Below are 21,786 nucleotides of genomic sequence, written 5' to 3'. Positions count from 1 at the left end.
TTAACACCTTGAAACCTGGTTGTTCAGGCATGCTAACCCATCTCAAGCGCAGCATTCCGGACCTCCGTCAGCACAAGATTCACCTTCAGCCTTTGACCAGCCACGACTACCTCGCCAAACAAGGTAACAGATCGATTGATTGACCGATTGTTTGATTGATTGATTGATTGCTCGATTGACCGAAAGATCACGCGGTATCAGAGAAATATTCCCCATACTTTGTAAATATTCCCTACTCCCTCTATACATATACACGTTCCTATTTAGAAAGGGAGAAGGGCTGTGAAATTCGGAAACACGTTATTCGCGAACTAGTTACTTTACTGGAAAATTTATCTGTCCTTCAGTTACGACCCCCCTGACTAGACCGGCGCGGCGAAGTTCGGCTGCAGGCGAAAGCTGCCTGAGTCACGCCGCTGCACATCCGGCATCGACAACTTCGAGCCATTACACAACACCCTCGCCTCCGCAACATCCGCATTCTCACGGTATTCTTTATACGCCCGACATACGCGGACGAGAATCGAAGAGCTTTCGATAACGCGTCCCCTTTAATTTTTCAGGTGAATTCCAGAGCGGCCCGGGCCGACCACTGGATGAAATAAACGCAAGGATAGATCAACTGACTCGCCAAGTCACATCGCTCGAGCACTCGATGGCTGGAGACGTTCGATTGATCCTCACGTTACTTCAACAGACGCTTAATTCCTCTAGGGAAAGTTCTAGCATCGAAATGATACCGGGTACCACGTCAGCCGCGCCCGGTAAACCCTCGGTAAGGGCGCCGGCCCTCGTTCAAAGGTCAGCTAGCGAACCTCAACCGCCGACCATGCCGCCTTCGACTAGCTACGGAAACGGACATGGGAAAATTCAACCCAGCACGTCGCACAGTTTGTTTAGGTACGCATCGAAGAAAGTTCGTGATGACTTTTGAAGGAGATTGATTTATATTGTTTCGAGGAAAGAATTGTTACTCTCGTTGTTTGTTCTTACAGGAGTTTTACATGTTTCTGTTTTGTTCAATGTACCGCAGCTTCCTATCGAAATCTCTGGATCAGTTGCACCTGATCTCGGCGTCTTTTGTTTTGGAAAAGTTGGATAAGTTTAGGAGGTGACGTAGAGGGTTATAATCATCGTTATTTAAACACACAATAAAACCCAAAATCATGCGTAGCTGCTTGTTATAATTCGTCGATAACGTTCTGTGCAGACATCATAGGTATAAACGTAAAAGTACAAGATCGGGTGGACCGAAGTTTTGAAAATTTATGACCCGCCGCACTTCTCCTGACGGACGTTTTTGACCCGCGGTTTTAAATAGCGCGCGACGACTTGGAGAAATTTTACGTGACGCAAAAGTTGGAGGGGCTTGAAAACGCGGTTCGGGATCGCGGGAACCTTCTTTTCGCATCTATTCTCTACCGAAAACTGCAACGACGCCCGTGTCAGGCGCCGTGACGCCCGTCTCGTCATCGCGTTCGAGGAGCTCGGCAGTCCTAATTTCTGAAAAAAAATCCTTCAGAAAAATCTCTACCAATTTTTGAGCCTGAACTTCGGCTTGTAATTCCCGAATAACTACCTGACGAACGTGGTTATTTTTTCGCTCGCTTTTCCTCGAGGATTTTTTATTTTCGGTTAAGCTTTTCTTTCGCGATCCCGACTGACTACTGTGGGTTTCTCTGAGATTACTTTTCTGAGATTCCCGTCCTTCCATGATTATTTATTTATTTCTTCTCTGCGGTGACTATCGGAATTTTAGATATTCAAAAAATCAAGATTTTTCACCAATTTGCTTCTCGGCAATCGGAAGAGCTAACCAGAAATTTAATTATCTGACATAAGTCTGCAACAACAATTTGAATGTGGCCCCGGTTCCGGTATCAAACTTTCGATATGCGATAGTAACAGCTAGGCGCTTGTTATTTTATAGTTCCCTTTCGAATGAGTGAAAAAAAAAAATCAAATCAAATCATGGAAAACATGATAAATATCGCCCACGCATTTTCCCGCCAATAAAGCACATATTCACACGTGTATTATCGCTAAAAAGCAATAACCTGTGGTACGCGATAAGTTGACAGACTCCAGAAGTTTTCCGCTAATTTTTTTTCATTCGACATTTCCGATCCCGCAGGCCACCGACGCGAGAACCAACATTTACTTCTTCGGGCACCTCACGCTTAACGGTGACCTCTGACAGTTCCGCGTTAGCATCCGCCTTGCAAACGGCTCTCAACGGGCGACCTGGACCCACCAGATCTCAGAGTCAACCCGTTGATCTTGCCGTTCCAAACACAGCCGTCCAACAAACGCATCATCAACCCTCCGCCTGGCACAGCCAACCAGCAGCGTTTAGGAGGGGTGAATTCCGCGCGGGGTAAGTTTCGTAGCAGCGATGAGCGGAGGAAAATTGATAGCGGGGTGCAATCAGATCCGTGGGTCGATTTCCCAGATTCGCGTGCTGACCGTGTGCTCCCGAAATTTTCAGCTCTTTCAACAAGAGGTCTGCGGAGGCTGAATCGGAGGATCCCTGGAGTTGTGCGATTTCCGTTAGCGATAGATCCGCTCATCAGGTTGGAGTGCCGCGTCCTCGGAGTAGTGAGAGTCGTAAGGATCATCAAAGTTCCGTCTTGCATCCCAGTGATCAGAGCGGTGCCTCGGCCTTGCAGGCTTCGCAGCAACAAAGATCGGTGGCTGAGGTTGTCCACGCAACAATTCCAAGGCCTGAATCGTCTCGACAAACTAGCGATGACATGTCTTGGGAATTCGCAATTAACGAAGCGCCTATAGCGAGGCTCGAATCCCTCGACGAGCTTGATCAGGATCACGGAAGTTAAGGGTTTATGCACCGGATCGTCGAGTTTAATAAATTTAAAAATAGCTGAAAACGTGCTCGCGAATAAATACTCGTATCAATTAATTACGCCCGAGTTTTAGATATGCGGAAATAGTGTTGATAAAACAATTATTAATATAGACTATGGCTTGAACGCCGTGAAGCCGCGCGCATCGTTTTGTGCATCAAATTTTGACTATACTTTGATTTGTTGATAATATTATTTCATTCATTTTTTAATTATCAAGTATATTAATGTCTGCAAGGTCTAGCTGCTTATATCGATGATATATAGGCTGCGGAGGCAATTATAGATTTACTTATTATTTTTAATTAACTTTTCTTTCTGTCCTTTTAACTTTTGATTCGTTATTTCGTCGCTGAAGATAAGTAATTATAAAATTTAATAACGACTCTTATATACGGGATTATAAAAAGTTTGAACCAATTATATATAATATATACGTAATAATATACATAGTATATTTATATATAAGAGCGATCAAACTGCCCTGCAGTAAAAACGTTCTGTGAAAATACGGGGTTCGCCATTTTAAAATGGCCATTTTTCTATAATACTATACATACATACATATAATAATAAAAATAATAACGATAATAATAATAATAATATTAATATTAATATGCCACTTTAACGCAATAAAAATCATATCGCAATTATCCGCCGTATCTTTCAATTATCAGATTTTAATTATTAATTTTACGTCGTTGCTGTATTTGAATTTATTCAATTCAATCATTTCTACCCAACTTGCTTTCTTTTTTTCCTATTCTCGTTGTTTTACGTTATAGTAATGTTCTGAAAAAATAGGCGTCATTGAAATTTCTAAATCTTCTAATGAAATTCACGTCTGCAATTGAGCTGCTGGCTAGCGTATTTATAAGCTATTACTAGCCGTGTATTTATGAAAATCAATCCAATGCTATCGCTAAGACAAACAATAAAAAATTTAAAAAAAAAACGAAAAAAAGCAAATTCTAGCTACGCGATTTTGCGATATGTTTATTACATTAATTATAACCATACGACCAAATCTCACCAAAGTACATAACGTAACGTAACGTAATATTATAGGCATACCTAAACATACAAGATGATATAAAAGAACAGTGAACAAATAACACAAACCCAAATTAAAAAATGAAAAAACAAAAAGAGAAACGGAACAAATTGGAAGGAAAAAAATTAAAAAAAAAAAAATATTCTACTGTCGGGTACGTAGGTATAATAATTGCTATTATTACACAATTTTTCAGTTTGGATAGCTAAAATCTAATTACACGCAGCTGCAGTTATTCAAAATTTTTCGAAGCCGGAAAAAAAAATGATTATTGACGATAATGATAATGATAATGATACTAATAATAAGAACAACAACAATAGTGGAAATGGAAATTGATATAACAATATAAAAATCTAAACCGCATATGAGTGAATACAAAAGTGAAAATCAGATAAAAATTATATAACAAAATGAGTAAAGAAATAAATATTTGAGAATAAATATTGAAAACACATATACCTCTCTCTACATGCAGTATATGACAATTATGATTATGTTCGTTATCATTATCAATATTATTCGAAATACAACAAAGTATGCCTAGGTATACCTATTAGATAATAATTATTACTAGAGATGAATTCTTCAGGAACATTTGAAAAAAAAAAAGACGAAAAGAAAAAAGAAAAAACAGCAACAAAAATGATAAATAAAACGGATTAGAAAAAATTGTTACGCAATGAGTTACGTCATTTTATATAAAAAAAAATTTGCTAAATACACCTCCATTGCGAATAATTAGGTATTTGCAAGGCAAAAAAAGAAAAAAAAATACAAAACCGAAAGGAAAAATTCACGAACTTACATATTATATTATATTATAAATAAATATATATCTATATATATAATATAATATATAAATATCATGCAATAATAATTTATATCCTAATATACCTAATAGAATAACATATACATATATATATAAATATATATATATATATATATATATATATATACCTACACAATTTTGCAAGTTATATGAAACGTATTACTATTACCTAATAATATAACGCGCGATCGGAACACTTGAAAGATTGAAAAATCTTATTATTATATCCTGTGTATAATATTCCTTTGCTATGGTTTTTCACACCTGTATTAATTATAATCAATTAATTATTGAATTCGATTTCTACCTCCAATGATAATTATCAGCTGTAAACTAGATAACACGTAATATACGCGAGTAATTTATCTCCTACCTAATAGGTGATTAATAGAGTAATATACATGCGGCATGTCAAGAAGAGAGTATAATTAATATACTATTATGTACAAAAAAAACCCGAAGAAAATGACAAATTTTGACAAAATTACATCTAACGACACGTCACACACTTGAATGATTATTGTTTTTATTATTACCTATTATTAATATTGTTATTATTATTATTGTGATTGTAATTATTATCAATATTATTACTGTTAATATTATTATATACGTTCATTAATTTTTGCTCAGTATTTTAGCGTACCTATAGTGTTAAATATTGATTAATTATAATTATAGTATAACGACTTATTATAAATAAATATCATTATTATACGAGCGGCGAATCACATGATGATTTAATAATTTATATAAATATATTATTATTATTACTATTAAATAGATATAGTTTATTCATATGGGGTCGGATAATGTGGGGAGGGTCAATTGACTATAATAAATTGTTGCTTCTTTTTACGTAAAGAAAAATTACGTAAAAAAAAAATATTTGCACGTATGTCATATTAATCTGACGTTGACTATGTAATTATACCCGATACTTTTTCCCCCTTTCGTTCAAATTATATGGAATAATCGGTTCCATCATTTTTTTTATCATTGTTTTATCGAAGAACATACTTAAAGTTGTTTTCTACGATTTGGGTTCAGAAAGGTTGATTCTAATCAAGGCTTCAAATAAAGCACATGCGAGTAAATCGTTAATATTTAAATTGTTTTGATCGAAGAAAGTCTCTTTGATGATGGTATGTGACCGAATCGAAGGAGACCTTATCGTCCTGAATTTCTACGTACAGTGTAATGAAGATATGAGTGAGGTGAACTGACTTTTTCTCTGACATGAAAAAATGGAAGAGTTAAATAAATCGCTTTTAACAGAATTCAGAGAAAATCTATCGATGAATGGCAACGATACTATTGATGATCTTAGATACGTCAGTTCCATTTATAATCTCAATCAAGAAGATACGATATGGCTGGTCACCTCGTCCTTTATAATATTCACTATGCAAACGGGTAAGAAGATCCGACATTAACGAATGATCATAGTTCTCCATACTCAAACTATAAAACTCTGATATTCTAGGTTTCGGTATGCTGGAGTCTGGCTGTGTCTCATTGAAAAACGAGGTAAATATAATGATGAAAAATGTCGTGGACATTGTCCTGGGGGGATTAACGTACTGGTTGTTCGGTTTTGGAATGAGTTTTGGCAGAGAAGAACCCGGTAATCCTTTCGTCGGGGTTGGTGGATACCTCATAGACCCTAGCATCGACGATGAACTAATGGGATCAACTTGTGCAGCTTTCTTGTTTCAACTCAGTTTTGCAACCACTGCCACAACCATAGTCAGCGGTGCCATGGCTGAACGGTAATCTCATGAAATTACTAAGTTGGAAATGAACTAAACAGAAGTATATTCCAGATGCAATTTCAAAGCCTACTGTCTATTCTCGCTTCTGAATACCGTTGTCTATTGCATTCCTGCCGGTTGGGTATGGGGTGATCATGGATTTTTAAAACGCATGGGGGTTGTCGACATAGCTGGATCGGGACCTGTTCATTTGATCGGAGGAGTATCTGGTGAGTTTGGAATATCATCTTCAGATCAAATGCAAAGAATCCTAATCACCAACTTTCAACGCTACTCAGCATTAGCCGGAGCTATGATGCTAGGCCCAAGATTAGGTCGATATGACAGAGGCACGGACCCTTTACCTCTTGGATGTCCCGTTAACGCGGTCATGGGAATGTTTGTTTTGTGGTGAGGAGAGGTATTCTAATTTTTATGAGGGAAGTAATAATCATCACCAATTTTTCAGGTGGGGTTGGCTTGCGTTCAATAGTGGAAGCACCTATGGTGTGAGCGGAGAGCGTTGGAAATATGCTGCAAGGGCTGCAGTTTCAACAATGATGGGAAGCATGGGTGGTGGATTAGTGGGCCTGATTTTCAGCCTAATTAACCCTAAGGGAATCGATATTCTGAGCCAGATTAACGGGATTCTTGGCGCTTTGGTTGCTGTTACAGGTGAAAAAATAAACTGATAGAATACCAAAGAAAAAATCAGATATTTGAATTGCTTTATAGCAATTTTTCGTGTAGGGGGCTGTTTTCTCTATCAAGCATGGGAAGCGCTAGTAGTTGGAGCGGTTGGGGGATTGATAGCGTGTTTAACAATGCCTGCATTGGATAGACTTGGGATAGATGATCCAGTAGGAGCATCTTCTGTCCATGGTATGAGAAGAACAAATGATTTTTACTCGATTTCCATACAAAATCATTCGAATTTTTTATCAGGAGCTGCTGGGGTTTGGGGGGTTTTGGCTGTTGGTCTTTTTGCCGGGAATCCACTACCACTGAATACAACCAACGGAAGAACGGGATTGTTCAAAGGTAATTTGGCTTTTGCATATCTAACTGACAATGAGATCGAAACCTTTTAGAGGACAATCGTTATTTCTGGTTTACTTAGGTGGAGGCTGGTACTTATTTGGCGTTCAATGTCTATCTGGATTGTGCCTAGGTAGTTGGAGTTTTTTAACTTCCATAATTCTGTTGTGGGTAAGGATTATTAAAAATCACTCATTAATCCTAAATTGGAGTGCTTGCTAATCACAATACCTTCTAGATTGTCAATAAATTAATCCCAATAAGAATGGATATGTTCGAAGAGCTGCTTGGAGCAGATTTGGTCGAACACCGAATCAGACACGTACAGGTAAGAGTCTAACAAAGAACGATTCATTTTTCTATCCTGCATGCTATCGATCTTTCCGGCAGATCGGTGTGAGCAGAGCAATGTCTACTCTCCGTCCTTTTCCAAAGTACAATCAACTTGAAGATGTAACGCGGGTGGGAATCAATCCAGGTATTTCAAAGTTAATATTCCTCATTCCGGAATTATGCTATTACCGAATCTACTTTTGACAGGGCATGAAGATTACTTGGATACATACAAGCGTGAAAAAAAAGCAAAAAAGCTCATGAAGATGATGGGCAGAAATTATAATCAGTCGAAACAGGGAAAATCATCAGGGTTGATAAACAGACGTATTTTTGCTATAAACGACGGTTTAGCAAATCCTCCATTAAAGAGCAAAGACCAAAAACTAGGATGGATAAATTGAAGAGGGAAATTCCTAGGCACCTCGATTTCAAATATAAATTTATTAGAAATGTATAAATAGAAATACAAACACGTCTTACAAGTAATGCAATCCACACGTTCCAGACAAATATCGGTAATAAATAACTCAATCAATTATAAGTAAAATGGAAACGCACGCGATATAATTATTGACGAATCAATATTGACTTGTTCAAAAAAATGAATACCTAAATAAATCACCTTCCTTTCGATTCAAGGTCTTCTGATGAATATTAACTATTTAAAATTGGTGAATACCTACGACGTGCAAAGTCCAACTAGAAACTACTTGGGCTATTTTTTTCAGGATTAGCTCCCTAAACCCCTAGGAATACTGCATGGACAAAAAACTATTGTCAGAGAGATATTAACGTTAGAGATCCAAAGAATGAAGAATTGAGTAGCTGCAAAAGCTGCACTTCAAACACCTACTGCCTTCTATTAATTCAGAACAGAAACGAGCAGCCGGACCCGAAAACTATTCACCTCAAACCTAACTGGCACTATTTGTTTTCCTTTTTTCTATTGTAAACTACTAATAGCCCATTGCGCAACTTCGGTAGGAAGACCTGGATAATTTTTAACAGCCTCAGCAACTTGATGAGGTGTTAATAAAAATTTATAGAGCTGATACTCTTTCTCTACTCGTGTATTCGGCCCTCCGACTGGCGCGAGGAGTTCCAAATTCTGTGAATATAAATTTTGAAAGAGACAAAAATAACAGTTTCTAGATCTCAGAAACATTTATTATTATTACTCACTTTCACGTGTTCAAAAGCCTTCATTATCACAGGCCGTTGAACAGTTTGGACGGATGAATTCTGGTTGGCAAATTTAACGTATCGATTTAAAACCATTTCGAAATTTAATGGTTCTCCGTCGTATATTTCCGTCTGGTGTTTCATGGCAATTATCTGTGGGCAATTGGATAATCTCGAAGTCGTATCAAGCTCATATTTATGGATAAAAATCGATGTAACCTTACCAAGCATAACTCAAGGACGGATAATCCCTGGAGCATTAGTACCTTATCATCTTGTGAGAAGAATTTATTTGCTTCAACAAAGTCATTTACTTCTAATTTCTGGTGTTTCTCTGATAGTGAAGATACAACGACAGCCAAGAAATTCCTGAAATTTCTTTCACTTACGTCAATGTGGTACATTCTTTTGAGTAAATTAACCATTGTCGCATTTTCTGTCAAACTCTTTATGTACTCGTTCCACATAGCTCCAAATTGGGGATTTATTTTACAGTCATCGTACTGCTGATCTGTCTCATTGACGTTTTCGTCATCTGGTAAACTTAATAGATGTTGAAAGAGCTTTAAGCGATCGTCAAATGCAGAAGTCGGTTGTTCTGAGCCGGAAGTATCACCGGGAAAAAGAAATATCTGCCTATGTGAGAATCTTGACTTGACCCTCTTTTCTAGCAGCTCAATAACATCTAGCCTACAGGTGAGCCCCAAGACGCATATTGGAGCCTATAGAAAAGCATCAAATTAAATTCAAGATTGATCATAAATTCAGAAAAGAATTTTGCTCCAATATCTTACCTGCGCAGACTGCGCAACGTCAAATAGATTGTATAGCAATGTTTGATTGTGATGTGCACAAAATAAATCAAACTCATCAAGAATAAATATCACAGGCTTGGACCATTTCTTATCCCCAGATTTCAGGCATTCTAACAAGAAACTTAGGTTTTCTGCAAATGTCCCAAAAACTTTATCACCAACTGCATTTTCTAACTGCATTTGACGTGTAGCATCTTTCAGTGCCATACGATCATCTGTGTGAACTAATCCATGAAGATTAACTACCAAAGCATCATCTTTAAATGATTTTAACGAAGCTAACTCCTTCAACACACTGTTGACCAGCTGTAAATAAGTACTTAAAGTTTAGAGCAGCTCTGGAGAAAGGAAATTCCATACAGATATAAATTAGACAGATCTTTTTGATCTCACCGTGGTCTTTCCACAGCCCCTCGGGCCGATAAGTAAAGCTGAATTACTTTCTCCAGTTTCGACAGTTCTCTTCAACAGATCTAAGATGTGTAGTCTTTCTTTGACGTGGTGTCTGAACTTCGTTTCAGGACACATAATCTTTCGTTTGAGGTATTTCCTCGTGAGCAAAATCATATTATCGTGAAAATCTATAGCCATATTCTTTTTTTTACTCATGTTGAAGATTTGTTGAATTATATCTGAAATGTTTCAGTACAATTATCAAAAGATGAAAGAATTTCTCACTGCAGCATTTTGAGCATAACCTTTTCGTTCATTCTTAAGCATCTATTCTTGTCAAAATATGTTTTTTTAATTAGCTGTAATTTACTTACCAGCGTAATATACACACTAATGTTGTTTCTGACAGTATTATTTGTCAGACACTGATTGAATTTTCTACAACCGTTTAATACACTGCACTAGAATTGTTTACAAACGAACAGCCGATTCCTTGGTTAAAAATTGACAACGAAAACCAAAATGTCAATCAAGGATCACGTGATGTACACAAATAAAAATATGGCCAACGCCGAAAATCCGGAGAAGCCGAATTGTACGTTTATATTTAAGAAAAGAAAGATCCGTAACAACGCGGCTAGAAAACGCAAGGAAAATGAAGAAGACAACCGTGAGTTAATTTGGTGATAATCAGTTAGTTTTGTCTTGGTGACAATATCTCTATGCGCGATATTTACCGAATGCTGTGTTTTGGAGGCTAGGTGCGTGTCTCTGCCTTCCAATAATTCACAACTAAATAATCCTTTTTTCAGACAGCAGTGAGGACGAGACTATGGTATTCAAAAAGGAAAAAAAAAGCGATTTGCAAAACCCCATGAGGCAAACTGTATGTAATTTTTGCTGACTTTATCCGTAGTACATCTTTCTCTGTTATATTGTTTTACACTCGACTTTTCTATTACAGACAAGCTCCAAAAAGCAGCGATTAGTAGTAGGGGACGACAATAATGATTCCGAAGAAGACAGTGTTACTGTTTCTTACAAGAGTAAAAGAGAGGTAATGCCTGCAGGGCCTAGCGATCAGGGAGCTACTGCAATTCTTGAAACCGAAACAGAAGTTGACCGAGATGCCCAGGCCCTCTTTGAAAAAGCCCAAAGAATTAATGAGGTGACAAAATAAGATGTATTTTCTCATAAAAACTGGAACCAGAGGTGGCCTTAAACCGTTATTTAATTCATAGTCATTTGTAGGAACTTGAAGGTAAAGAAGATGACAAAGTATATCGAGGGATGAATAACTATGCACAGTACTACAAGAAAAAGGATACCGCTGCTGGAAACGCATCCAGTGGTATGGTTCGGAAGGGACCTATCAGAGCTCCAGCTAATCTCCGAGCAACTGTGAGATGGGATTATCAGCCAGATATTTGTAAAGACTACAAAGAAACTGGATTTTGTGGCTTTGGAGGTGAGCTTGTGAGACTGAATTGTTATTCTTGGTAGAAATATACGAGATTCTAAGTAAGCATACATCTTTTTGCAGACAGCTGTAAGTTTCTACATGACCGATCCGATTATAAGCTCGGATGGCAGTTGGAGCGGGAATCAGCTAGTGGAGAATACGACAACAGCGGAGATGAAGATGACAAGAAATATGAGATAGATAGCGACGGAGATGACCTACCATTCAAATGTTTTATTTGTAGAGACAGATTCGTCGATCCTGTTGTCACAAAGTGAGTCATTTTCTCTAATTGAAACCATACGAATACTATTACGAATAACAGAGCTTTTTGAAATGTGCTTTACAGATGTAAACATTACTTTTGTGAAAAATGCGCTCTTGAGCAATACAAGAAGAGTACAAGATGCTTCATCTGTAACGTTCAAACAAACGGTATGTTTAACCCAGCGAAAGAAATAATAGCTAGAGCAAAAATGGAAGACCTTGAGGCAGCGGAGAAGATAGCAGAAGATAGCGAGTCCGACTAACGCAGTGTAATATTTTAATTCTGGGTAATTAATTAATTATACATCTTGAACAAATAAAAGGATCTTTTGTCAAAATGAGAACGCGATTTATTACGACGCGCGTAGTCGATTCCAATAATTTTAGTTCTTATAAAAATTACCGATGGTGTTAGAATTGAACAATTGTAACAGAAACAATTGTTCTTTTCTTTCAAAATATTCCAACAGCTACAATTATTGTAATTACGCGGCAATGCGCCTGTCTATCAAATTATCTACATACGCTAATTAACTAAACACATTTGCCCTCTGTTAGCACGGAGAGCAGCTCACTGTCAGTACCAGACTAGACAGAGAGAGACTTTGAACTAATTGTATTTCATACCCACACACGTCTGACACGCGTGCAATTATCGCGCACAAGCCTACCCTGTTAACTATGAGCCCGTTGTCCAACTTCAGCTATTGAACAGTGTTACACCTACATTGTTTAACAGATGGTGTTATGGTCCGATATTCAACTACATGGTGACTCCCCACATTTATTAACGTATTAACGATACAAATGTTGCATATGGTGGGAGACTGCATTACTGCATGGTGAAAGTTTCGCTGGAACTCCTGTACTTAGTCATTTATACCACGTGCAATAGGAAGCATATCTTTCTGATATTTAATCCGACGAATTTGTAGTAAGAAATAATCAACGATTATCAATCACATCGCCCAGCTGATTTCTTTTGCGTAAAATTATTTCGTACAGTGATTAATTGAACCGTATCGCATGTAAAAATTTTCGCGAAGGGAACCATAAAAAAAATTGCGCATTTATTGGAGCAGCTCATAGTATGCGTCGTATACTCGTGTACACGTGCAGTTAAACGTAAATTGCAGTGCAGTTTCAAGTGTAATTGAGTAATTCGACCTTTTGATGTTAAAGCCCCCGTTTCTGGTGAGATAAAAAATTCGCCGGCGATTGTTAATGTAACAAAGGATTGTTCAACTGGAGATTCAAACGGCGTAAACGACAGATTCAAATCAAATTCTTCATTTTAAATTCTTTTCAAAATGAAATAATAAAATCATTAATAGATTCATTCGAAGAATTTTTACTGTGAAAGAATATATCCGATAACGGACGACCGTCATAGGCATTCTTATCATTGATAATTTGTTCATCACTATCAGAGATGTGAGTGGAGTCTAAGTTTGTAAATTTAGATTTATCTCATGCTGATTGTAAACTGATATTAATGTGATATATGACTCATTCTGATACTGTTTTTACCAGCCAGAAGAAGCAGGCTTGTAAATACTTATGTATCTACACAAAGAAAAGACGGTGGCATTTACAAGAACGAAAATACAGAAAGTTATTGTATACTTATATAAGTTTACCGCCGTTGAGAAATAAGATTTAAAAAATCATTCTTTCGTAATATATATTTTATTAAAATAATTCCTTATCTCTCGTAGCTCTCTGGCTAGTCGGCCACCGCTACTATTGGCAATTACCACGGTATCCCTCATCGTCAATTTAACAAATACGATGTGACAGAATCAGCTTCATTTTGAGCTCAAGTACCGAGCACCCTCCACTGCAATGACCGGCGGATATTTTATACGTGAGTTTGCGGCGATATTTATACCATTTAATTATCAATAGAACGTAATCAGAGTCAATTCCGTATCCACACTATAAAATTTTCAAATGATTTCTCCCCGATGACCTGATATTCTTTTTATGGAATTCTCGGCCTCGTTAAAGTCTCGTTTAATTTCTCGTAAGTTCAGGACCAGTAGCTCGGAAACGGGCAATGGAAAACTCTGCTGATAATAAAACTCTGTTCGGTATTTGTGGTAGCTGATAACTTAAATTATCGATTTCGGTAGCGCGCGCTTCCTGCTGCTACTGCCGCTGCTGCTGTTGCTGTTGCAAAAGAGGAGCATTCCTTGTTCAAACTTTACAAGAGATGGAACGAATGTTTTCTCGGTGTTAGTACAGTGGGTTTAATCGATAATATACGCGATGTTGTACCTATGGTTCAACGAAAATGCCACGCAAATACACTATAATATTTTTAAATTACTTTACTTACGGCATTGAGGAAATAAACTTATCAAAAATTTAAACATATTTAATATCGCATAAGCCTCCTTCAAACGAAAAAAAAATCCAACGAACTTAGATAAATTATATAACTAAATAATAATTATTAATCGTATATCAAGAAGAAAAAAAAATCTTTTTCTTTCAACAGCTTGCGATCTGTACAGTGTTACAAGTGTTGACGGGATACGAAATATCGAATGTGTTTAAAGTTCAAACGCTTTCTGTGCGGAATTATTTATCAAAATCCCTATAAAACCACCGATAATTTTTTTTCCTCAGCTGAAGGTATATTCTAATGTGGTTTACCTGGACTTCGAAGATAAAATAAACTTGTCGATATAATAACAATGATAATAATAATAATAAATTCGTCTAATTCTTTCGTCTGGTGATCAAATACATGGTACAGCTGGTATACCAGCTAGAAGAATTTTTTCAGACTTCGTACTTATACATTATTAGTAAATTTTTTTTTTCACGCGCGTTCTATTATTAAACTCCATCGAATTAGGCAAACAAAGATATCGACTTTTACGGCCAGATATTTTGTTAGTATTTTAGTCTCCTTTATAACGTTTACGTAAAAATTCACTGAATTCTCATCGCGAGGGGCATTGAAATATTACAATACAGTGATGATATTATAGTGGAAATTATGTAGCCGAAATCAATATCAAAATGGTACACCTTAATCTGAATATAATTATGAAATAATCAGTGCTCTATATTTTTGTTAAATATTCTCATTTTGTAAGTGTGTGCATTTGGTCTTTTTCGCCCTTTTTTATTTAATTTTTTTCTTGCATCGGCTATATATTGTCATTTTCTCTAGATACTGAGCTTTTATGCGCAAAGATTTTAACCAGGTAAGAATAAATAATTTTTTCTTTCTTTTTTTGTCTCGCAAAGAAATTGAGATGATATTCGAAGTTGCGATAATTATTAATTCTTATTAGGTATATCAATATTCTATGCCACCGGTTTTTTTTTTCTTTCTTTCTATCAATCCACTCGTCTTTCAACTTGTATTAGAATGTAAAATCACGTTGCATAGGTGAGATCTGACCTTATTATTATTATGGTTGTTGTTGTTATTGTTATTATTATCATTATCATTAGCATCATTATTAATTTGCAGTCGAGTTTTATTTGACTTATGTAGAGTAGAATTGGGCATTTTTTTTCTTTGAATGGAAGTGCATAAAATAATGTAGATAAAATTCTTACAAGTATAAGAAATTGAATGATTGTCCATCTCGGGATTTGAATATTATGCAAATACCAAATTATACTGTAAATTCAACCTCGTCAATTTAATCAATTGTGCGCGGGTACTCTGTTCTTTTTAAAATACGGACTAATAAATTAGAGATTATTTTTTGTTGTTGGGTCACGTCGCGTTAGCGTTGGTAAACTTGAACTTTATAAGAATTGAATGTATTATGAGTTCAAAAGTGAATTACTTATTCAGTTCGTATGACTAATTTATTATTTAATAGTAAATGATGGTTGCAGATGATTTGTGGCAGTAATGCCCTCGTCCGAGGAGGAGAGTTTATTGTGGTTAGCGGGAGGCGGTGGAGGTTCGGGATCCGCCGTGGGGTCAATCCAGGGATCAGTGGGTTCCGTGGGATCTGTACAGTCGAATATAATTCCGAGTGGTCAACGTTCGGTTACATTTAGAACAGGATTATATACCGAAGAAATGTCTTCCCAAGGAACCGGGGCAGCCGCTGCAGGCGTGACACCCGCATCAGCTGATCCTGCAGAACATGATTTAATTGATTCTACAGCCGACGCTACACTTCTCGCACAATTTCACGAAGATGCCATCCAACAGGTAGGAGGAACAATGAGATATTGAATAATAAAAATTCACACCTACGCCTGGAAATTGATTACTTCAAATTATTGACGCGTCGCAGGCGACTCGGCTCCGCGAATCGAGTGGATTTCGCGGGTTCGATTTTAGCCGATGATTTAAAATAGCAAATAGGATAGTTTCGCGGGTTTTTTTAGACGCTTTATACGCTAGGGCAATGCTAATGGTATTCGGTCGTTACTTTCTCTGTGGAAATCGTTGTAACGGTTTACCGGGATTGTGGAGTATGAATATTATTTTTTATAACGAGTTTTCTAACCGAGCCATATCCAACAGCTGCACTTGGGTGTGGGTTCCGACGATGCATTCGTGCGTTTTACCGCAGTGCATACCGAAGGCCCGTTCCGTTGCAGGGGGCCTTTGTCTCCGAATATTTTTCTCTTGAATTATCTATTTATAAATTTAACCCTTCTCATTTTATTAGTCATGGAAGAACCCTTGGATAATTCACTTACTACATTAAAATGCGAGTCTCGTGAAATTCCAAACTATTTGAAAGACTTGCCAGTAAATATATTCGTTCACTATTATTAAATTAATTGATAGGTTATGTTGAAAGGGGTGTGTGTCAACCCCTGAATAAACTTCAGCATTCTAATATCATTGTTAATGCACTCAATTTGTCTCGTTTTTATTTTGCAGGCTGGCGTTGGGTCTTTTCAAGCTCTCGCAGCGTTTTGTGCTGGGCTAAGTCTTGCTGCGGATACTGTGGAATTCTTTGTTGTACCTTACATTTTGCCCAGTGCTGAGGTCGAGTTATGCATAGAAGACAATGAGAAAGGATGGCTAGGTAATAGATTGCGATAACCTTATATTCTCACTCAGCATAAGCCTGGTTCTAGTCAGAATTATGATTTCCAGGTAATATAACACTGGTTGGTCTTGCTCTCGGGGGGTTGTGTTGGGGTGGTCTTGGAGACAGATTGGGAAGACGAAGAGCTCTTTTGTCTGCTATGGCGGTACATGCTTTGTTTAGCGGTGTTGCGACTTTTATGCCGACCTATGGCACCTTTATGACTGCCAGATTCTGCTCTGCAATTGGGTGAGTCATGTACACAAATCCTAAGGAATGTCAGATGTGACAATAATAATCCATTGTATAGCTTCTCGATTCTTAAATCTTCATGATTTTAATACAGCGTCGGTGGATCACTACCCCTGGCTTTCGCTTATCTAGCGGAATGTTGTCCAAGATCTAGTAGAGGCCGTTGGACAGGAGCTTTGGTCGGAGCTGGAGCTTTGGGCGGCGTTTATGCGGCACTTTTGGCTTGGGCTGTCGTACCGTCAACTGGGGAAATGGTAGTTCTTGAGAATAAGGAACACTTCAGCGCCTGGCATCGTTTTCTGCTACTTTGTAGCCTCCCAGCTCTCAGTGCTACTGTTGGTCTTGTATTTCTACCAGAGAGTCCTCGATACCTCGTTGAGGCTGGCAGAGACGTCGAAGCAATGATGGTGTATCAAGTGAGTTTCCAGTAAATTATTGTTTTGTATAATTTCCTTTGTCGAATCAGATATAATTTGAGCTGATGTATGTCAATTTCAATTGCGGCAGAGAATATATAAAAAAAACAGCTCTCGCAAGGGTGGTACGGGTGCACAGTATCAATTATCAGAATTGGAACTTCCCAGCAAACGACCCCGGGGCTTGGCGCCACCGTCGCCAGCAACGCATGCCAGTGTTTTGGCTGATATAATGTACTCGATTGAAATGGTGTGTAACATAATATTGTATAGATTTAAATTAGGAGTTGCTACTACAACATTGCTGATTTGGTTTATTAATTTCTAGTTTTTTTTTCCAGTTCTGGAATTCTTTTCTGCAGCTTTTTTCACCTCCGCACTTGCGCATCACAATTGTACTTCTGATAATTTGGGTCGCTGCTGCATTTGGGTATGCTGTTTATTTTGAAGATATTTCAAGAATCCGTTCAATCATTGGAATCTGTTTATTTATGATTAATTAATTTTTTTACAGTCTCTATGGTCTGATGGCCTGGTGTCCAGAGTATTTGAAACTCCTGAAGGCAACGGAATATAATAATCAAGTAGTACGTTTCTCTGACGAGATATACGATGGTCAAGTATTCAATGGATCACTGGAAAATCACCAGTACAAAGATTCTAAATTTATCAACTGCAAGTGAGTTTGTATTCCTATTCGCATTTATTGTGGGGTTAACGAGTAGCTGCTGCATATTATTTCACACATTAACTTTTAATTTCAGATTTACCAAGATGATTTTTAGCCACGTCGACTTTGACAACTGTACATTTCAAGCTGTGGAATTCAGTAGCATAAAATCAAGCAAGACCCATTTCACGGACAGTGTAATCGTTGACTCAAAGTTAGTATGATTTGATTCGAACGTTCTAATGTTATTGTAATCATGAACTTCTGTCGAAATTAGATTTGTGGACACAGATCTGTCGGCGCAGGTCTTCATCAGGTGTAAACTTGAAAATAATACAGAGCTCAGTCTCAGTGGACCTTGTCCAACTCTTGATCTGGACTATAATATCTACATTGAAGAGGCACTTCACGGTCACCTCGTTGCGCAGTTAGCATTTGTTCCGGCAGCTGCCATGGCTGGTCTTGCCCTCACCGTGGTGCAAAGACCAAAAATGATTGGTTAGTTTTTTTACATTTTCGGATGGACTCGATTATTTCAACGACTATTGTTCTACAATTTCTGAGGCGCGATTTCATTCCCCTGTTACAGGAATATCCTTATTTCTATCATCTATGGCTGCGCTGGGTTTGATATTAGTGCGCGAAAATAGTACGGCAGTCTTGGGTTTCGAAGGAGGTTTTATAGGTGTGTTCGCCGTTGCCTGGACTTCACTAACTTTAGCTACAGTCGAGAGCTTCCCAACGCATTTACGGTGAGTTGAATTTTGAGAAATTTAAAAACGATACGTTACGACCAATTGCAACTAGACGAAACACTTGAATCGTTTATGTTCACAGCTGCACTGGTTTTGGGTTTATGACAGCTGGCATTCGATTATCCGGCTTGATAGGAACAGCAACTTATCAGACTCTAATCGGACCATCTGTAACTGCGCCAGCATTGCTCACGGCTACGGCATTGTTTATCGGTAGTGTCGCAACTTTCAAGCTTCCGCACACCCATACTGTATTTTTATAGACTTCTCCCGGTAAAAAATTAGCTGGGATCGGTACCTGAAGCGATCATCTTTTGGACCTTGAAACAGGTACATAAAGTAAAAGACTTGTTCATTCTCCAGGATCTCATCAAACAACTAAAAGTCTCGTCAATTTGCTTACTCTTTGTAATGAAACAAAATAACAAACAGGGACAAATTCATAACTGCAAACTCCATAGTTGTCCATTTTTTAGATTCTTAAAATAAGACGCTTATGTCGATTCAATAGGAAAAATAATTAAGGATGTTCGACAATCGCTAATTACCCTTCACTTGAATTTCAGAAAAAAAGAACAAACTTGTGAACACAAAACTACAAGCTCGCGCTTTCGAAGTTGTTATAAAAGAAAAAAAAAAATAATCAATTATCTCTTTGTTTGACCAATGAATTCCTCAGAAATGAAATCGATTCCTCCGTAGGTTGTCGACAAGTTATAACAGACGATGCAAAAGTTCTCGGATTTTGTCATGTTAGCCAAACTAATTATTAATGCACGGTTGAGGTGACCGATTCAATTTTCATTCTAGGAATTAAAGATAGTAATCCTCTCACTCCGGTTAGTGAAATATTTCATATGAAAACATATCCCGATTCTAATGCAATATGATAGGACCGATTGTTACTACTTAGATGTCAGAATCACTGCGCAGTGTGTCAAATCATATCAAACCGTAGACACAATACTAAATAAAAAACAGATAAAAAAAAACTTTGTGCATGAAATAAAATTCTGTTGTAGGCTGTTGCGCACTTGCACTAGCTAATTGTATCATCATGTAACGTTTATATAACACAATGAATCTTAGTTATTTGTAGATATTATTTTATTTGACATATCATATTTACGAGAGCAATGACTTTAGCTCCTCAGCTTATCAATTAATAATAACTAGCATAAGTATCTCTATGAATTTAATGTGTGGATATGTCCGTACATGTTTTAAAAGTTTAGGCTAGTTACAATGAATCGTTGACTCTAATTTCTGCAAGGCTGGTCAGTGGAAAAAGAAAGGTGGTGCGGGGCAATATTAATACTTTTAATTTTAATTATATATTATTATAATTAGGACGGAAAAGATCGAGTTTTATAATTAATGAACTTTTGTAGTAAAAAGAAAAAAAGACAAAAAAAATAAGAGGAAGGGATAGTCAACTAATAAAACAACAATATCTTGTGGATAATCGCGTGAAAAAATTTAACTTGTTGAAGATGATTTCGTTATGAAAGTCGTGCAGTGTAGCACCTAGAGACTGTTTTAGTACGTAGAAGTTTAATTAAATTAACATTATTGAGTTGCTACACATGGCTGATTCAAAGTACGTAATAACTATGTTATGTAGAAATGTTAAGTAAATTGGTACGGTCACTTGCGACACATATCACTCGTGAATTATAATGATAATAACGCTGTTTGAAACGCCTGCTAGTACTTTATTCAATTGTCTCAAGAACGCAATTAGGTAATGCCATAGCTACGGGCCAAGTTCATTGCCAAGTTTTTAGTAATTCAGTAATAAGCCACATAGCGTTAATAGCGGAACACTTTATACAATCTATAGTCATCAGAGAGAAATTTAGATAACAGTTTATACTGTGCTAATGGGAAACACCGAACTTGAAATTTTTATATTATATTGCAGGAGCTATCAGCTTTACTTACAATTAGTTCCTAATACTTTCTGCCGTACATCATGTGATGTGACGGTGGTGATGAGATATCAAGTTTCACATCCGAATGATCAGATTTTGAAAAAGTAATGAAGATACGTGTGAACGAAACAAAAAAAAAAAAAATAACAATTTCCTCTTAACGTTGGAATGATATCAGGATTATCTCGATACGTTATATTTTATAATTCCGGCGTTACCGTCGTAACAAAAAGTCAATATAATGAAGTTTTTAATGCAGATTCAAGAGGCTGTCTACAAAGTAAACTAGATTTTTTTTACTCAGAGTTGTACGTAATACCGTTTAGGAAATAGTGGAGGAATGTTGTTGGCTTGTCTGTAAATCGTACTCTTTAGACTGTAATACTTTGTGACATGTTCGGTAGAAAGCGATACGCTGATCCCCTTCACGTAATATGTTGCGATGATAATGTTAATATCAAAGACAAAACGAAAAAAAAAAGAATTATCTTCAAATTCTCTTAGGCAATATTATAATGTATTCTATTTATATTTGATCTCAACTTCAGTATAGTAAACCTGTAACTGAACATGTAAGGAAATTTTAGATTTAAGAGAATAATAAAAATATTTAATGAACTCGTATTTCTGGCAGAATTTTCAAATTATTCAGTGAACGCTTAGGCAGCACCATTTGCGCCCAACTGATTAATGCTGGACATTCGTTCAAAGAAGTGACTAAATTCCAGAAAG

At 37.0% G+C, this 21,786-nt stretch overlaps 5 protein-coding genes across 26 annotated transcripts in view; 4 read left to right on the top strand and 1 right to left on the bottom strand.

Moving 5' to 3' along the window:
- LOC105689241 (potassium voltage-gated channel subfamily H member 2) overlaps positions 1–5,659 on the top strand; it is a 49,063-nt gene extending 43,404 nt beyond the window's left edge. For 10 of the 12 annotated variants that reach the window (XM_048657777.1, XM_048657776.1, XM_048657772.1 and 7 more), the window contains 6 exons: positions 28–123; positions 348–488; positions 564–900; positions 1,034–1,111; positions 2,135–2,377; positions 2,489–5,659. In XM_048657777.1, coding sequence (XP_048513734.1) covers positions 28–123; positions 348–488; positions 564–900; positions 1,034–1,111; positions 2,135–2,377; positions 2,489–2,837 — 1,244 coding nt within the window. In that variant the 3' untranslated portion in view covers positions 2,838–5,659. The remainder of the gene's footprint in view (positions 1–27; positions 124–347; positions 489–563; positions 901–1,033; positions 1,112–2,134; positions 2,378–2,488) is intronic. The other 2 variants (XM_048657775.1, XM_048657773.1) reach the window with 2 other exon arrangements.
- A 138-nt stretch (positions 5,660–5,797) lies between these two features.
- Positions 5,798–8,511, top strand: LOC105689197 (putative ammonium transporter 2). 5 transcript variants are annotated; one of them, XM_012406047.4, is made up of 11 exons: positions 5,798–6,166; positions 6,237–6,522; positions 6,577–6,734; positions 6,804–6,915; positions 6,974–7,179; positions 7,255–7,386; positions 7,450–7,545; positions 7,625–7,713; positions 7,781–7,870; positions 7,933–8,020; positions 8,083–8,511. In XM_012406047.4, exons 1-11 carry the CDS (start codon positions 5,998–6,000, stop codon positions 8,277–8,279), a joined length of 1,623 nt encoding a protein of 540 aa, XP_012261470.2. In that variant the 5' UTR covers positions 5,798–5,997; the 3' UTR covers positions 8,280–8,511. The 5 variants fall into 5 exon arrangements, with proteins under 5 accessions (XP_012261470.2, XP_048513755.1, XP_048513754.1 ...); XM_048657798.1 differs by having other exon boundaries at positions 7,240–7,545; XM_048657797.1 differs by having other exon boundaries at positions 6,577–6,915; positions 7,240–7,386.
- Positions 8,301–10,784, bottom strand: LOC105689200 (origin recognition complex subunit 4). The gene is made up of 6 exons (XM_012406050.3): positions 10,643–10,784; positions 10,269–10,507; positions 9,855–10,181; positions 9,285–9,782; positions 9,061–9,213; positions 8,301–8,986 (listed from the first exon to the last, which is right to left on the bottom strand). The coding sequence occupies exons 2-6, from the start codon at positions 10,482–10,484 to the stop codon at positions 8,822–8,824; spliced, it is 1,359 nt and encodes a 452-aa protein (XP_012261473.1). The 5' UTR covers positions 10,485–10,507; positions 10,643–10,784; the 3' UTR covers positions 8,301–8,821.
- Positions 10,691–12,335, top strand: LOC105689201 (E3 ubiquitin-protein ligase RNF113A). Its single transcript, XM_012406051.3, has 6 exons — positions 10,691–10,938; positions 11,081–11,154; positions 11,233–11,436; positions 11,520–11,736; positions 11,812–12,004; positions 12,080–12,335. The coding sequence occupies exons 1-6, from the start codon at positions 10,791–10,793 to the stop codon at positions 12,258–12,260; spliced, it is 1,017 nt and encodes a 338-aa protein (XP_012261474.2). The 5' UTR covers positions 10,691–10,790; the 3' UTR covers positions 12,261–12,335.
- A 1,217-nt stretch (positions 12,336–13,552) lies between these two features.
- LOC105689253 (synaptic vesicle glycoprotein 2B-like) lies at positions 13,553–21,678 on the top strand. 7 transcript variants are annotated; one of them, XR_007279210.1, is made up of 13 exons: positions 14,168–15,218; positions 15,868–16,192; positions 16,877–17,024; positions 17,096–17,276; positions 17,374–17,695; positions 17,787–17,945; positions 18,037–18,125; positions 18,210–18,374; positions 18,460–18,579; positions 18,643–18,863; positions 18,955–19,117; positions 19,203–19,450; positions 19,687–21,678. XR_007279210.1 is itself a non-coding variant. In XM_048657793.1 (13 exons), exons 3-13 carry the CDS (start codon positions 15,884–15,886, stop codon positions 19,381–19,383), a joined length of 2,058 nt encoding a protein of 685 aa, XP_048513750.1. In that variant the 5' UTR covers positions 14,168–14,637; positions 15,185–15,218; positions 15,868–15,883; the 3' UTR covers positions 19,384–21,678. The 7 variants fall into 7 exon arrangements, 6 of the variants coding, with proteins under 6 accessions (XP_048513748.1, XP_048513750.1, XP_012261576.1 ...); XM_048657793.1 differs by having other exon boundaries at positions 14,168–14,637; positions 15,185–15,218; positions 19,203–21,678; XM_012406153.3 differs by having other exon boundaries at positions 14,168–15,033; positions 15,185–15,218; positions 19,203–21,678.
- Positions 21,679–21,786: the final 108 nt, after the last annotated feature.

This window comes from Athalia rosae, chromosome 7, assembly GCF_917208135.1.
Source record: "Athalia rosae chromosome 7, iyAthRosa1.1, whole genome shotgun sequence".
In the NCBI taxonomy this organism is placed as follows: Eukaryota; Metazoa; Arthropoda; class Insecta; order Hymenoptera; family Athaliidae; genus Athalia; species Athalia rosae.
Note: the sequence above shows the minus strand (reverse complement) of the source record. Positions and strands in the feature narration are given on the sequence as shown.